Raw genomic sequence first — 16,122 nt, forward strand, 5'->3', positions numbered from 1 at the left:
CTCAGTATAGTTGGGGACACTATATTCATTCGGATAAGACGTTAAACCGAGGTCCGGACGCTCTGTGGTCGTTAAAGAAAAAAAAGAGTAGGGTTGTGCCCCGGCATCCTGGCCAAACTTACCCATTGGCCTATTAATCATCCCCTCGTATACTGATTGGCTAGGTCACTCTGTCTCACTAAGAAGTGTGTGCTGGGTTTTCTAGCGCAATATGGCTGCCGTCACATCATCCAGGTGGATGCTGCACATGCTGGTGGTGGTTGAGATGATGTATGTAAAGCGCTTTGAGTACTTCAGAAAAAACACTAGATAAATGTAACAAATTAATATATTTTATGTTAAAGCTGTAGTGTACGATGTTGAAAATCGGTAGAGAAAGCCTGAGACGGTTAGTAAGTTTTAAAAAACTCATCCCGCCCCTCTGTGCTACCTGATCCCTCCCCCCGGGGAACCACCTGAACAAAGTCACTCATTCAAGCTGTGATCACTGGTAGTAAACATCAGAACAGAGATTTACCGAGCAGTAAACACATAAAGCCTTGAAGGAATGTACAATTACAATTATGATTGTAATTGACGTTATTTACTTTCACAACAACGTTTGGCATACGTTTCCCCTCCTGAGCTTCAAGAAATGACTTTATAAATATAATTATTTTGACCCGTGATACGCGATGCTAAACGGCTAACATTCCGATGCCGACCGACAGCATGTTGTCAGACTCACACAATACAAAGTATAAATAAATGCGTACCTGTTCAACAAAAGTCTGCCGTGTCGGCGTCGGTTTTCAGCCCCAAATCTCCCAGAAGCTTCCTCCAACAGTCAATGGCGGAGCGTCTCTCCAGTTTTTGCAATTTTGCAGTATTATTCCTGCTCATCTCGGGTCTGTTCGTACTGAACAGCTTTGCTTTAACATCATACACCCGACAGGAGCTTTTGGGTATCGGTGAGGACTTTACCAGCAGTTTTATCACCAATCTTCGACTCTAGAACGCTAGAACAACCGAGGCTTCGCACTCTACCCGGCCGGGCGGAAGTGCTCGCAGGCGGCGTCGAGATCGTAAACAAAGGCGGGGGAAGCGCGGAGGTCTAAGAGCCAAGCTAAAGCTAACACCGCTCCGGCTCTCTTTACCCAGCATTTTCCTCGCTAATGTGCGGTCACTGGTGAACAAAATGGATGAGTTACGACTCCGCATCACCCACAGTAAGAGACTTACATATTATAGACCTTTATTCTGTACTTACTGCTTATTGCACTTCTGGTTAGATGCTAACTGCATTTCGTTGCCTTGTACCTACATGTGCAGTGACAATAAAGTTGAATCTAATCTATCTAATCTATGTTGCTGCTTCGCTAGCTACCATACACTGACACAAATTTCATGTCGCAGGCAGGAGAGGGGCGGGGTGGTGTGCGATGGGGTGGAGACGCGAGCACGAGGTGGATTTTCAAATGTAGCAGGGATTGGATGAGAGCAGTTAACCAATGTAAGCTGTCCGGCCGGACAGTTTACATTGGTCAACTTATCTGCTACCATACACCCAATAGACTGAATGGATTTTTTAAATTCTTTTTTCTCTTTATATTGTTAGGATGTTACTGTAGAACCATAACCAGCATATAAACGAGGTTATTAATAATGAACAATCTTTGAAATCGTAGACGATAGCTTTAAGAAAGTTATGGCAGTGTGTAACAGTACTCGCACCCATTTGGCCAATTTCCGTATTTCTTATTCTGTATAATTGAAAGTCATTTTATTTTTAAGTATTGCTGTCGATCATTTACAAGCATTTGTGTTTGAACATAACAACATGGCTACTCAAACACTTCCGGTGGCATTACAAGAAGCTGGTTTAGCAGTTCTATGAGGAATCCAGTCAAATATAGCACTCCTTCATGCCATGTTTTTGTCTTTGGTTCATGTGCCAACTTGCAGATTGGCATTTAATAAAAAAAGCACTTAAAGCTGAACACATATCGGCAGCTATGGAATTTGTGCTTGTGTCCACACAACGGGAAAATCTAATTTGGTGAAGATTGACCACAAGGTGGAGCTATAAGTTGTGCCTATGTGCTCTCAATCTTGTCCTGTTCTCTTCACAATTTCAAACTACATGGACCCAGTTGTCTGCCACTCTTCTTGTATATCTGTTTGCATGTACAGTGCCTGGAACAAGACAAGGGTTGGAACATCTATTGAAAAATGTTGGATCCATGCAGCATCTGGGATTAAAGCAGTGGTTCTTTTGTGTAGGGTGCATCCTGTTGTTTCCAATCCAAAGAAAATTCATGACATAAAACCATAGACTGCTAAAAAATATGGAAGTAGTGTCCATAATGTCACCCATAGTTTTGCGAAGAGCATTTTTGAAGCCAATATTAGGCAGTGCCTGCCATCGCCATCTTGGCCGCACGTCACCACACATTACTAGCGGATTACCCATTTTCGGTTAAGAGTTGGGTCATGGGTGAAGCTGAGGTGGCTGGTTGTTAAAACCACACCTGTCTAGCTTGACTCTAGTGACAGCAGTGGGAGTTCTTAATTATGCCACGCCGTTAATTATGCAGAATTTTAAGGCTTGATATAATTTATACGGATGAGTTGCAACAAAAATTTACCCTCTCACAGTTGTCATGAAGGGAAAAATTTGCTTTACAGACCAAACACACATTTTGTACCAGGATGTAAACATATTTTCTACTGTAAAGTTGGTCATTTTAACATGGGGGGTCTATGGGAATTGCCTCCTTTTTGGAGCAAGCCTCTAGCGGCTGGATAACGAAAAATTTGATTAGTTTTTGGTCTAAAAACTAGACTTATTTTCTAAGGTCATTTTGCTGATCTAGATTTAAGAATTTTTCGATACATATACTTAAAACAAAATAAAAATACGAAGATAAAAAGTCATTTTGCAGCGTACATAGTTCTATTAGTAATTGTAGATTTATGGCAGAGTCATTCAACAGATGGTCAGATGTGTTATTTAATAGTTCACAATGTAGGTTTAAGAAATAAATAAAAGTCATTTTTTAAATATATCAATACTTTTATTGAGTGTCATTTTTGGAGTGTCTGGGTACCAGACAAAAACGCTACAAAACTTGAACACTTTCGTTTTATGTAACTAACTTCCGGGTTCTACCATGGAACATCTGTGCAATGTATTGAATATTGTTTTATTTAAAAAAAGTCACTTTAAAAAAAAAAAGAAGAAGAAAGAAATACTTAACTCTGTACAATCTGCACAAGGAAAATACAATTTCAAGCACAACGCAAGTCTGCACGTTCCCCTCTCATTGCAAAATAAAGTTGAAACAAATAGTGTGTTGCGTCTCTGTATGCATTCATAAGTATCTGTAGTTCCATTTGCATTAGACGACCTATTTGAATTTTCTATCATTTCTAACAACACGAAGGGCCAGACTAAACCAGTGGTCTTTGAAGTTAATTTCGTAACAATTACAAACCATTATAACATTTCTTTTCGACTATACCACACCCTCTTCTATCATCCTACCAGCATTTGGAATTAACTTAGGATAAAGCTGGAGTAATGACATCAGTGCACTGCGGTTCACAAAACCGCCCGAAGCGGCCGTAAACATCTTTCGCCCTCACTGCAAAATAATAAGTTGACCCCGACACAAACTGGGTCAAGGTGCACGCCATAGGCAACGGCAGCGCCTTCACTTCCCCGATCTTCTTCCACAGCGACTGAGCCGAGGCGATGTTGCTCGCTGCTGTCCCCTGGTGGTCCTGATGATAGGCATACAAGTGATAAGTATCCACAGCAGCGCAGTTGCGGTCCGTTTCGGCGACGCACCAGGACAGCACGATTCCGTTTTGGCTCTGGACACGGGCCAATTTGAGCTGGGGCTGCTGCGGAGGGGACGTTTGTGCAGCCTCTGGCGGGAGACGTGCAGGTGGTGATGGGGCTAATGGTAATGGAGGAAGAGAGGTGGTGGAAGAAGAGCTTGGATGGGATAGAGAGGGGGAGTCCTGGGAGAAAGAAAAGGTAGAAGGTAATTATAAAAGAAGCATATTGGATACAAGAGAACTACAACAACTGCCTTTTAAGTAATAAAGCAATTTTTTTATTCTGACTCACCACAGAGGAGCGCTGTGCTGTACGAACTCCTAAAACAAAGAAAGAGGCACATACAAGACATTACTATATTAAGAAACAACAAAGCAGGACCAAAAATATTCTACTTTGATTAGAAATGCACCGATATTATATTTTTCCACTGATGCCGATTATTCATCTTTGCTGATACCGATAGTTTGTGGTTATATTAATTTACATGAACTAAATTCTGATTTCTATATAATTTTTATACACAGAGCTCAAATTCATTGCATTTTCCCCTTCTCTTTGAATTGACAAGATATATCGGTCATTCCTACTGGCTGTTTTAAAACCATCAGCCGATAATGTAAAAAATAGCTTTTATTGACAGTCACCGATTATTGGCCGATATATCGGTGCTTCTCTCTCTCTAATATATCTACTAGGGATTCACTGATACAACATTTCCATGCCGATACAAAATTTAATTGCTCAGAATTACATCTACCGATACCGATAGTTTTTTACCCATTTCAAATCATTTTGTGTGAAAACCCATTAGTGCAGAGCGTACAAACTGCAAATCTGTTGTCACGGTCACACAATTTAAAAATAACCACATAGCATTAGTTCTGTTGCCTTTTTCCTCCCCTTTTGTTTGCTAGGATATAATCTGCTCCGATCATTGGCTGTTCTACTTAGCTTTTAACTGCAGATATCGATTATAGCAGTGTTTTTCAATCTTGTCCTAGGGGACCCACTGTCCTGCACGTTTTGCATGTCTCCCTTATCTAACACACCTGATTCAGATCATCAGCTCATTAAGGGAGAGATCCATGAACAGAACTGGGTGTGTCAGTTAAGGGAGACATACAAAATATGCAGAGCTGTGGGTCCCCTAGGACAAGATTGAAAACCACTGGATTATAGGGCGATATATCGGTACATTCCAATATCAGAAAAACAACTAAACGGGATGAAACTCACCAGCATTAGGAGTCGAGCTGACCAAAGGTGCACGCTGTGTCATGGGGGAAACTGTGGCTTTCTGCACTCCTGTTACTGCACAGCATCCGCAAATAGTGAAAAAAAGGAAATAAACAATTATGATGTGGGATAGTGAAAAAGATCAGTATAAAATTGATCCAATTGAGTTGGGTTAATTTGGAAATTAATTAAAATTCAGTTTGTTCAGAGAATGTAACGCAATGCAATGTAACATTAGTTTGTTTTACCCTGAACATCATCGTCATCCTCAGTTAGATCGATCACAGATCCTTTGGGACGGCCAGGCTGTAAAGAGGCAACAAGCTAGGGTTAAAAAAATTGTTTTGCTATAAACCTAATTAAAAAACCGCTTGAGGTATTTACAGGTTTACTCATCTCATTGTTTACAACAAAACATGCTTACCTGAGTTGGTGTTTTGGTTGCGGCCTGATTGTCTGCTAAAAAAGGAGAGGGGGGTGGTGTTATTTAAGAATTATAGTATTTATTTATTTATTTATTGAGCAGGATAAAGGGCATGAATACTACATTACATTTTCCTTGAAGTGCTATCTGCTTACAGTCAGAAGAGTTTAGTAAAACAAAAAAGGTTGCACAGAATTACTACAAGAAACACTCGATTTGAAAAATTTTATGACTCTTATATTACATATAGCTACATTGAAGGGGACATTTTATGAGACTTTAAGATGTAAAATAAGTCTTCAGCGTCCCCAGACTGTGTATGTGAAGTTTTAGGTCAAAATACCACATAGATCATTTATTATATCATGTTAAAATCGCCACTTTATAAGGGCTGCCTGACGATTAGTCGCGACTAATCGTTTGAATAATAAAAGTTTTTGTTTACATGATTTGTGTGGGTGTACTACTTAGTTGTGCTGTTAACTGTTTTCTCTGTTTATCTGCACTAAATGCCAGTGCCGTGGTTGAATTAAGGGACAGGTATTATTATAATATGATTACCTATTTTTTTCACATGCTTACAGAGAATGATTACCAAAACCAAGTTACTGGGTTGTTCATTTTCTGGGTTGATAGAAGCACTTGGCACCATATGATAGCAATTAAACATGGTAAAAGTCATTTTGATAATATGTCCCCTTTAGAATGAAAAATAGAAACATTGTGCGTATTTACTCCCACTTTATTCTGAGATGCAATATTTACTTGCTCACTTTTTACAATACCTATATCTAAGCTGAATTGTTCCTTAAATCTTTTCATAAGAAAATAAAAAGCAGAAGCTCTCATACCAGTCTTTGAGGCCAAGGCAGAGGCCAACGGTGAACCTGCCGCAGCAGTCGCTGAACCAGTCGCTGCAGGCCCTGCGGTTCCTGGAGAAGACACGGCCGTCGACACTCCCACGACAGCAGCACACTGAGTAGGCGTACGGGCCGACGTCACAGATATCCCTGTGCTGGGTGAACTAACAGTCCCTGTGCCACCCGGATAAACCGCTCTCGCCAAAGACATTCCTGGGGTCGAGGGTGTCGACAATGTGGTGGAAGACGAAACGATGCTACCCGTTGTCTTTTGGAGAATAAACGTGGTGGTAGTAGGTGTAGTCGTCTTCGCCTTATTCAAGCTATTAACTGTAGATAATGATGAAACTGGTATTAAACCAACACCGCCAGCAGTATTGACTAGTGCTCCACTTTGCCCGTTTGCCACAGTTAAAGGCAGCTGAATTAAAAGTGGCTGAATAGAGACGGACTGGCCTCCTGATGTTGTGGCGTTGGTAGTCATGACCCCTGTATTAGGACCAGTCTTTAATAAAAGAGTGCCTGTCTGAGACTGGCCGGCCAAGGAGTTGGATGAGGGAGTAGAGCTTGTTGTTGTGGAGATAATCTGTAAAATGGGGGCAGTGGAGGCCAGTGCTGATGAGGTTGCCGTAGTTGGCGTGGACAGCGGTTTGGGCTGAGCTGGGATCGCTGCGGACAGTAAAAACGAAGAAATTACTTAGCATCAGATCACGATTTTTAAAAAACTAGAAAAAGAAATTAAGTAGTAAACAATGCAATTTTTGAAAGCTCACCTGTAGCAGAACCTGATGGACCGGATAGTTTGGGATCCATAGCGGTTTTAACAGTACTGTAAAATAAATATTATAAACGTATTAAAAATAGTAATATATAGTAAACACACTACTGATTATTAGTAAGAAATCTACAAAATAAGGGACACTAGGCACTACAAACATTACTTGATCTATTTTTTATTATAAAAAAGCAGTACTGGTAATTTGACAAAGTACTTGGCTTATGTATTACTTTTACAATTATATAGTAATACATGTATAATATATACAGCAAGTTATTACAACAGTGGTACACAGAGGTCACATGCCTTCGAATTAAGACACAGCCAATGTTTTACTTTGTTTTAAATGGAGAAAAACAAACAAACTTTACACTCCCATAATTGCATACAACAAAGTACTGGCCTCTGGAAATAATGCTTTAGTGTGCCTTAGTCTAGAAACGGGTGGTAGTGATGTTTGCACTTTTGCAAGATTGCAGATGTGCCGCCATTTGGGTTTACATTCCCAGCATTTTATGTAATTGTTTACTTTGAGAGTATTAGTAAAACATATTTGAAGGCATATCAGATGTGTCAAAACTCTTTGCTAATTGTCTTGCGCAACAACACATGCGAATTTCACGCTTAAGTTGACATTTTCAACTTACGCGGATGACGCAATTAAGGCGGGTATCGTGCAGCAAGCAACCATATTGATCCGACCACACCATACACTCCTTCATTAACAATTTCCCCACTAACTTTTGTTTTAAAGTTCACAGCCACCGCTATCATTTTTAATGATTTCAGCAAAAAAATTTGGCCCTCAGAGAATATTTTCTTACATTTATTTTAAAATAAAGAACCAAGCGTTTGCTTTTAAACAAAAAAATATTTTATTCTATCTTTGTGTGATTATTTTAATCACCACTCGACCTGGTAGGTTTCATCAGAAAAACAACATTTTGGAAAAAACTGCATTTTTACGAAAAGTGTGCATTTTCAAGCAAATATATACATTCTTTCCTAAATAAAACCATCAGAAATACATGAAAATGAAAATAAATACAAAATAAATCAAATTCAAACACTGTAATCAACCTTTGAGTGATAAGCCGTGTAACACTCCCCAGAATGTAAGGGGACGCAACAACCTTTGCAGTAAAACGAGCTCTCCCTTCGTAAACCCTTACGTGCACAAACCCTGCATCTTCTCGTCGTTCGTTTCTTGTTGGAACCGGACACAATTGGAACAAGCGCATGGACTGCAAAAATTTCATGCACCCTATTTCTAGGGTCAAGGTTGTATGGTGCCCTAGGAGTGATGGTGCACTCAGTTGGAGGGACAAAAAAGGTCGTCCCTCTTTCTTCCCCACCACCAACCTGTTCTTGGCTGGTCCACGATTTTACAACACTCTTGATGAAAGAGAGGAGAGTTTTACAGTTACCTTGCGGGTTTTTTGCTTTGTAAATGACAAAAGCATTGAACAAACTGATCTGAAACAGATATGTGACAAATTTCTTTGTCCACTCTTGGGACCTCCTGACAAAAGGGTAGTACCCAATCTTTTCATCCATTCCGTCAACTCCATTTACTGCATTATTAAAATCCATAAAGCATTCTGGTTTTTGCTTTGCAAATGTTTCTTGGTAGCCTCTCTGCCATTCATTGACAACTTCCATGTAGTTCTCTTGGAATGTTGTATCACAAACTTGGGTTTTCAAATCAAGTAGGCGCTCAGACAGTGGTACAAAGTTGTCAAAATTATCCATAAACAACCTGTAACCATGACCTGCTAGGCGATCAAGAAGAGAGACGACAGTGTCTCCCAGGGTAGAACTTTCTCCAGAATAGGGCTTCAAGTTAAAACAGTACCCCGTTTCAGAATCGCGCAAGTTGTAGGATTTCATTCCAGATTTGGCAGGATTTTTCCCTCCCAATGCTAGGCGTTTACGCCACAGAAGCATACCCTCATCAATGCAAATGTTTGTGTTAGGCTGATACAATTCACGAAATTTGGACACTAGGTGATCTAAGACAGGCCTGACTTCGTACAGCATGTCAGTATCATTGGCTGCCCTTCCTGTAGTATCATTGAAGTGAAGAAATCGCCATATGATTTCAAACCGGTTGCGAGGCATGACCTTGCTGAAGTAGGGGGTAGCTAACATTTCATCTGCACACCAGTACATATCAAGTTCAGGCTTATGAATGATACCGGTAAGAAAAAACAGCCCCAGGAAGGTTTTCATTTCTGAAACTGTGACAGGCTTCCATGAATGAATTCTAGAATGTTGTGAAGTGCCATCCGTGGCATGAATACACTGAGCTGCATACAGGTTAGTCTGATCGACAATGTTTTGAATCAGTAAATCAGAAATGAACAACTCAAGAAAGTCTTTAGGTTCTTCTGAAATAAGAGCAGCAGCTTCACCGACAGGCCCAGGATTCTCATTGAAAGGAAAGTTTGTTGGCTGCCAGTTCATTTCTTGCCACTCATGAGGCTCGGGATTCTCATTGAAAGTAAGGTTTGTTGGCTGCCAGTTCATTTCTTGCCACTCATGAGGCTCTGGATTCTCATGGAAAGGAAGGTTTGTTGGCTGCCAGGTCATTTCTTGCCAATCATAACTGATGGGTTCAGGTTCAGGTTCAGGTTCAACTTCAACTTCAATTTCAGTTGGATGGTTCACAGAAGCTATTGATTGGTCACAATTGTCTGCTTCAAATGTCTGATCTCTGCCTTGTTCCTGTGTTCCACCTGCAAATAATTATGAATAATTGAAAATACTGTAAAGTGACAACGTAAAATAAAGTGTGACCTTACATTCAATAAACAGACACAAACACACATATTAGCATTAAATATGCAAAAGAAAGAGACATTTTCTTAGTTTGTCTTACCTTCATTCGCTCGGATCGGAGAATGAGACCTTGGCCATGAATCTCCCCACGAAGTGTCCGACGTATCGCCGTCTGAATTATCAGTATCCACAGGTTGACCCATCTGTGCACTTCGTCTTCGTCCAGTTCGACAAGTTTTTGGTCTATCAACAACACGACTAAATGTTTGTGTGTCTGGAAAGGCATCCCCCTCACTGACTACGTCCCGATCAGATTCAAAATGGTCAAAATTTAAGTGATCGGAGTCCGAGTTCATCAACACCTCCAGTGCCTGTTCAGCCACTACATTATTTTTATATGATACTACGATATCATTACATTTTCTCGGACCATTTCGTTAATGTCGATTGTTTTTGAGTTACGGCACTACCGGGTGCAAAATACAAGCTAGATTCAGGAGATGCGCGAGAGCCAATGCAAAGACGCAAACTCGTCTTTGGTGGGGAAAGAGTTAAGAAATCTAGCTGATCCATCAAGAGAGAGGTGAACTAGACATCCGTTGGTAGTTTTCTGGTGTTGGACATGGATCTATAATGACCCCAGAAGACTCTGTCTTAGTGGGGATACAGACTTGATCCCATTAGACCAGGGATGGGCAACTTCGGTCCTGGAGGGCCGGTGTCCTGCAGAGTTTAGCTCACCTGAAGCAGCCAATTAAGGTCTTACTAGGCATACTAGAAACTTTTAGGCAGGTGTGCTGAGGCAAGTTGGAGCTAAACTATCCAGGACACCGGCCCTCCAGGACCGAAGTTGCCCATTCCTGCATTAGACAGACAAGTGGTGGTCTAGAGCCCAGAGTATAGTTTGATTTATTACGTGTATGTTCAAGGTTAAACGAACAGCCTTGCAAATCATAATTTGACTCGTATATATGTACACAGATGTTCCAAGCATGCGCACTGTAACACATGCAATGCATCTCCTGTGCTACATTCTACATACAGAAGCAACCTACGCGTAAAGTATGCGAGATTGCGCGATCCTCACATATGAATAAACACTGAACTACTTTTAGCTTAACAACACTTGGTAACTTCTGTAGATGAGGTCTTTAAAGAAGAATCAAAGAGCATTCGTTATGGAAGTTCTATCACAAAAAATCTCTAGAAATGTTGTGAGTCAACGCTACAGAGAGTTTGCTTCATAAATGAGAAAAGGATGGAGAAATATTTGAACTTCAAGTAAACAAGGATCAAACAAGGATTTGGAAAGATAAACGAGCAACAAGTGCAGGTAAGAAAAAAAATGACTCGCGTGAAACAATAATTGAATGGATTTTTCTTCTTTTCCATAGTTGAGACATGTCAAGACATCCACAGAACAACATCCCTTCTGGCACTGCAAGGGCAGATTCAATATTGTGGAACTCCAGTGTGATTAAATGACTGCTCTAAATGATGCAATAAAGACGGAGACACATCCAGACATTGATGTAACCACAGTGGTGAAAATCCATGAAAAGCAAACCTTTCCAGCTGATTTTAAGAGCTGCTGTCGAATATAAACCAGAAAAATGCACCCCTGGAAAATCTCCTCTGCCAGTTTTGAGATCATCGGTTAAAAGTTTTGAATCAACTCTTTCCCCGCCACTGACGAGTTATCTCGTCAATTAAGAGAAAATGCTTTCCTGCCAATGACGAGTTTTTACGGCAATCCATATTTCCGCTATTATCCACTAAGTGGCGCTCTTACCCAACGTATAAAACCCTAAAGCATCCACTGATCCAAAACCAGTAAAAACTGTATGTTTTGATAATTTTTTTTTAAATGTGGTATTTTTTTAAGAAACCTACCCATATTTATGAGGTGAGTCAAAGAGAACAAATGAACATAGGATGAAACGCTTTTTTTAAAGCAGAGGGTTTGTGGTTTTATTTTATATATTGTATGTTTATATATTTAAAGATGAAAATTTTCTGGAAGCATTAAACTTTTGTGAAAATCATAAAAAAATGTTGGTGCTGATTGGCAACTTTTTTTAAACGCTGGCAGGGGAAATATACTAGTCAACATTTGACGTGGATCAAAAACTTTTATCTAAGTTGTCCTTAGATAAGAATGGGTATTGGGTATTGGTTTTAAGACAACGTTTAGTAAAGGTTTTGATCCACTTCAATTGTTAACTAGTGTAGTTAAAAGGCAACATTAAAGGTCCACTGTGTAGATTTTTAGCAGCATCTAGTGGTGAGGCTGTGCATTACAACCACCTCTCCCATTCGAAACACATAGTGAAGCTACGGTAGCCGCTACAAGACAAACATGTCATCACATGAGGCAACGTATGTAAAAATAGAACAGTTTGTCTGTTTAGGGCCACTGAAAAAATTGGCGATGCGAAATGGCGACTTCCATGTAAGGGGACCCGCGGTGTATGTAGATAAAAATTCTGAGGTAATAAAAACAATAGTTTATTTTGTAAGGTCTTTATAATATAGATCTATATTATCAGTGGTGTATATTGCAGTTCTATCAAAAAATTCTTCTAAAAGTTACACAATGCACCTTTAAGTTGGGATTTAGTAGGCACAGGATAGGTGGAAAATAGCTAGATGGTACTTCATAATGAGCAAATTTGTACCTGAAACAAATAAGCTCAGTAAGACTGAAACTTTGAGAATATTTTGCTCAGGTTGGAGATGTTGATTTCTAAATTAGATATGCAAGTTATTTATATACATTTTCGCTATTCCTAGATTCCGACTCTAACCTCATTGATATTGAGCAGTTTCCCAGACAAGGCTTATCTTAGTCCCAGACTAAAATGCATGTTTGAGCTGCCTTAATTGAAAAACATCTTGCCAGTTAACAGTATTGTTTTTTGTAGGATAAAACTACTAATATAACAAAGGCCTAGTGCTGGATCATTCTAAACCCTGCCCGGGAAACTGCCCCATTGTGTTTATAAATGAACAATGCTTTCTGATGCTCACCGTTGCAGTGCATTCTGGGTCATGTTGGCAGCATTGGTGGCCTGAGCAACAGCAGATGCAGAATAAACCTGTATGAATGGAAGTGAACAAAATTCACATTTAAAATTCAAAGCATGTTTTATCTGCAACCAACATTGTATTCGCAGATGGTAGAACTGGTGATATGCTGTGCATTTTTACAGTCTAAAACTATAACTAAATCACACATTTACAACATCCAGCCATGGTTCTTACCTCTTGAGTTCTCTTTGCGTTCTCCGAGGCCTGGTTAGCAGCACCAAACTTTTTTGCTAGCCGGGATATCTTAGCCTAAAATAAATTCAAAGGGTTAACTCTCTAATCCAATACGATTTTCACACCAATGAGATTATAAGCAAAGTATTTTTATGTATTTGCAGCAAATGGGTAACTATTCAGATATAAACTTTCAGGCTCACCTGTAGTGTGTTTATATGCTGTAGGGCATTTTGCTGCTTGCTTGCAGAGTCGATCTTCTCCACTCTCTCTTTCAGCTCTTTTATGCTACGGTCAAATACAGTCAACTGCAGCACCCGTAATCGTTCCTCTACTAACTGCTGTACCATCTAATCAAAAGACAATCAACATATATGCCAATTTATACACACACACACACACACACACAGACGTGTTGTAATAATTGTTAATGGTGATCAACAACATACCGCAGATGCGTAATAAATAACAACATGAAAATCCATAACACATACTCCTTTAAATACACATGCTGATTAAATCGAATAATTAACGCACCTTCTCCAGTTTATGTCGGCTCCCACCGGTGGCTGTAATTTTTAGCTCCAGCTGAGCCTCCAGCTCCTCGCCATCCAACCTTGCTCGCTTTCCATCTCTTTCTTTCTTGATTTCTTTGTCATCTTCCTCTTCTGACAGGGATCTCTTTGTACCAGCAGAAGGACTGTCGTCTGGTGTTGAACAGAGGCAGTGAAAGAGTTTATGCTTGAGGGCAGCAATTATAACAGTGCTCATCATACATCATGGGTCATAGGACCACATCGAAGTCTTTTCACAAATATGCGACCTTGTCTGTGAAATCAAAGCTAAAGTCTCACTCGAAATACGAGATTATGAGCATCATTGATTCCAATCTTTGACATGGCCTTAGTCGATATTAAAGAGATCAAGGTTTAATTTACACAAAACTCTCTTTACATTATGTAGGATGATTTTATGTAGAAAACAGTAAATCACAAAAATTACTTTAGCTGGGTTTTCACTCATGGGGAACTTGTCCCATAAGTAAGCTTAACAAATCATACTGTAAAGCAGAGATGCGCGGATATATCGGCCAATAATCGGTATTGTCTATAGAAGCAATTTTTCACACTAGTTAAAAACAGCCAAGTTATGGTCGATATATCCTGTCAATCAAAAGAAAACCAGGAAGTGCATTGAATTTGAGCTCTGTGTATTGATAATATAAAGAAACATCACTAGTTTAATGTTCAATATTAATGGTCATTATATTCAGAAAAATGTAATCTTCAGAATTTAGTTAATGCAAGTTAATATAATCACCTAACTATCGGTCTCTGCAGATATCAGTCTGAATAATCCTCTATTGATATCCATGGAAAAAATGTCATATCGGTGAAAAAAACCCGTAACTGTATTTCGAGACCTTCCAAAATTCAAGCTCTGACCCTAAAATTCACATCATGTAAAGGCCGCTAGATGACTGATATGTCACAGCCTTTACAGTTGGAGGGAAAACGAATCCCAAGCACGTTGGAATCCAAGATGTACAAATAAAAAAATACTTTGATGTCATTCATAAGTGTCAGGACCAATAAAACAGAACACCACTAGTTGTGTAAACAGCATTTGAAGCAGGCTGTTGACGAACTGTTCACCCAGGTTTGTTTTTTATGTTCTCACCTGTCTTTTCAGAAGTCCCCTTCTTATCTTTTGGTTCCTCTTTCACCGCATCAACATTCATCTTCTCCTCATTTTGGTCGTTCTTTTCATCTTTCTCTGCCTGGACGTCGTCCTCTTCGCTTAGGCACAGAAATCCCTCTTTGACTTCTGGATCGCAGTCTATCCCAGAAGAAGGAGAGGCAGAGAGAGAAGAGTTGAAACTTTTATTGCTTGTGTCCTTTTTCTCTTCTGAACCGTCACCAAAAGAGGCTGTGGTCACAAGAGCGTCATCCACATCCATAGCAGCCATCTCCTCACCACTCATTTTCTCCGTAACTGATTTTTTGGGGTCTCCCTTTTTAATCGGTGTTGTTGAAGAACTGGAATGCTCGGATTTATCAGCCTAAACAAAACAATGAGAGATTGCATGATTCGGTTAGTTTACATGTTATCGCAACATTTCTCCACGTTCACCACAAAACAAAGCATTATTACTCTACTCTCCAAAAACGAATTCCTAATCTAATTCTGAAGTTATTAAATAAAGACAATTGTCCTGTTCCAAAAAACGTCCTAAGACCTTGTGGTTTTCCACGAAGTCCACGGCACTGTAGGCTCGGCAAGGCCACTGTGCGACTGCAAAGCCCCTTCAGAATGAGGAAGCAAGTACACACATCAATTGCGCCATTTGGGACAAGGGCTCCCTATATTTACATTCACACTACGTTGAAGGTCAAGTGGAAGCCATTGAAGTTATTTCCTTCGAATTGAACCGAAACTCACTTCTTTGTCGTCCACTTTAACGTCCTCACTTTTTCCGTCCTCTTTGCTCTCGCTCTCTCCTTTCACGTCCTTGGCCTTCTCATCGCTCTTCTTCTCTGGACCATTCTTAGGAGAAGGTGAGGTGGTCTGTGTGTTGGGTGGAGTGGGAGATGGAGAGACAGAAAGAGATGGAGAAGGAAAAGAGTGAGGTGAATCAGGGGCAGGTGACACAGAGTCCGTCTCTTTATCATTCAAGTCTTTCTCCTTTACTTTCTCCTTGTCCTTCTCGCTGTGGATGCCGTTCACCAGCGGCGTTTGGGTAGGCGAGGAGGAAGATGGTGAAGTGGAGCTCAGGGTGTTGTGCAATGCTTCCAGCTGCTGCCGATCACTCATCTTCATCGTTTTTCGCGCACGGAAGATTTTCTTCTGAGGTTCCTCTGGTACAGCTACTTCCATTTTTACCTGAGAAAAACAGCAGGAAAGTGTGTCAAAAAAATTCAGATGATTAAACACTTCATGCACCAAACAA

General features: G+C 40.1%; 1 protein-coding gene across 11 annotated transcripts in view; it reads right to left on the bottom strand.

The window, feature by feature from the left end:
- Positions 1–3,045: 3,045 nt before the first annotated feature.
- The window catches only part of atf7ip (activating transcription factor 7 interacting protein), a 39,496-nt gene continuing 26,419 nt past the window's right edge, over positions 3,046–16,122 (bottom strand). For 5 of the 11 annotated variants that reach the window (XM_065295481.2, XM_065295482.2, XM_065295484.2 and 2 more), the window contains exons 3-10: positions 15,615–16,055; positions 14,853–15,234; positions 13,710–13,882; positions 13,376–13,522; positions 13,173–13,247; positions 12,939–13,006; positions 10,009–10,151; positions 7,261–9,865 (exon numbers count right to left, since the gene is read on the bottom strand). In XM_065295481.2, the coding sequence (XP_065151553.1) occupies positions 8,190–9,865; positions 10,009–10,151; positions 12,939–13,006; positions 13,173–13,247; positions 13,376–13,522; positions 13,710–13,882; positions 14,853–15,234; positions 15,615–16,049 (3,099 nt within the window). In that variant the 5' untranslated portion in view covers positions 16,050–16,055 and the 3' untranslated portion in view covers positions 7,261–8,189. Of the gene's footprint in view, positions 4,009–4,117; positions 4,147–5,065; positions 5,141–5,313; positions 5,372–5,489; positions 5,525–6,340; positions 7,019–7,122; positions 7,179–7,258; positions 9,866–10,008; positions 10,152–12,938; positions 13,007–13,172; positions 13,248–13,375; positions 13,523–13,709; positions 13,883–14,852; positions 15,235–15,614; positions 16,056–16,122 lie in introns of those variants that run through there. The other 6 variants (XM_065295492.2, XM_065295491.2, XM_065295490.2 and 3 more) reach the window with 6 other exon arrangements.

Source organism: Paramisgurnus dabryanus, chromosome 4, assembly GCF_030506205.2.
Source record: "Paramisgurnus dabryanus chromosome 4, PD_genome_1.1, whole genome shotgun sequence".
Classification (NCBI taxonomy): domain Eukaryota; kingdom Metazoa; phylum Chordata; class Actinopteri; order Cypriniformes; family Cobitidae; genus Paramisgurnus; species Paramisgurnus dabryanus.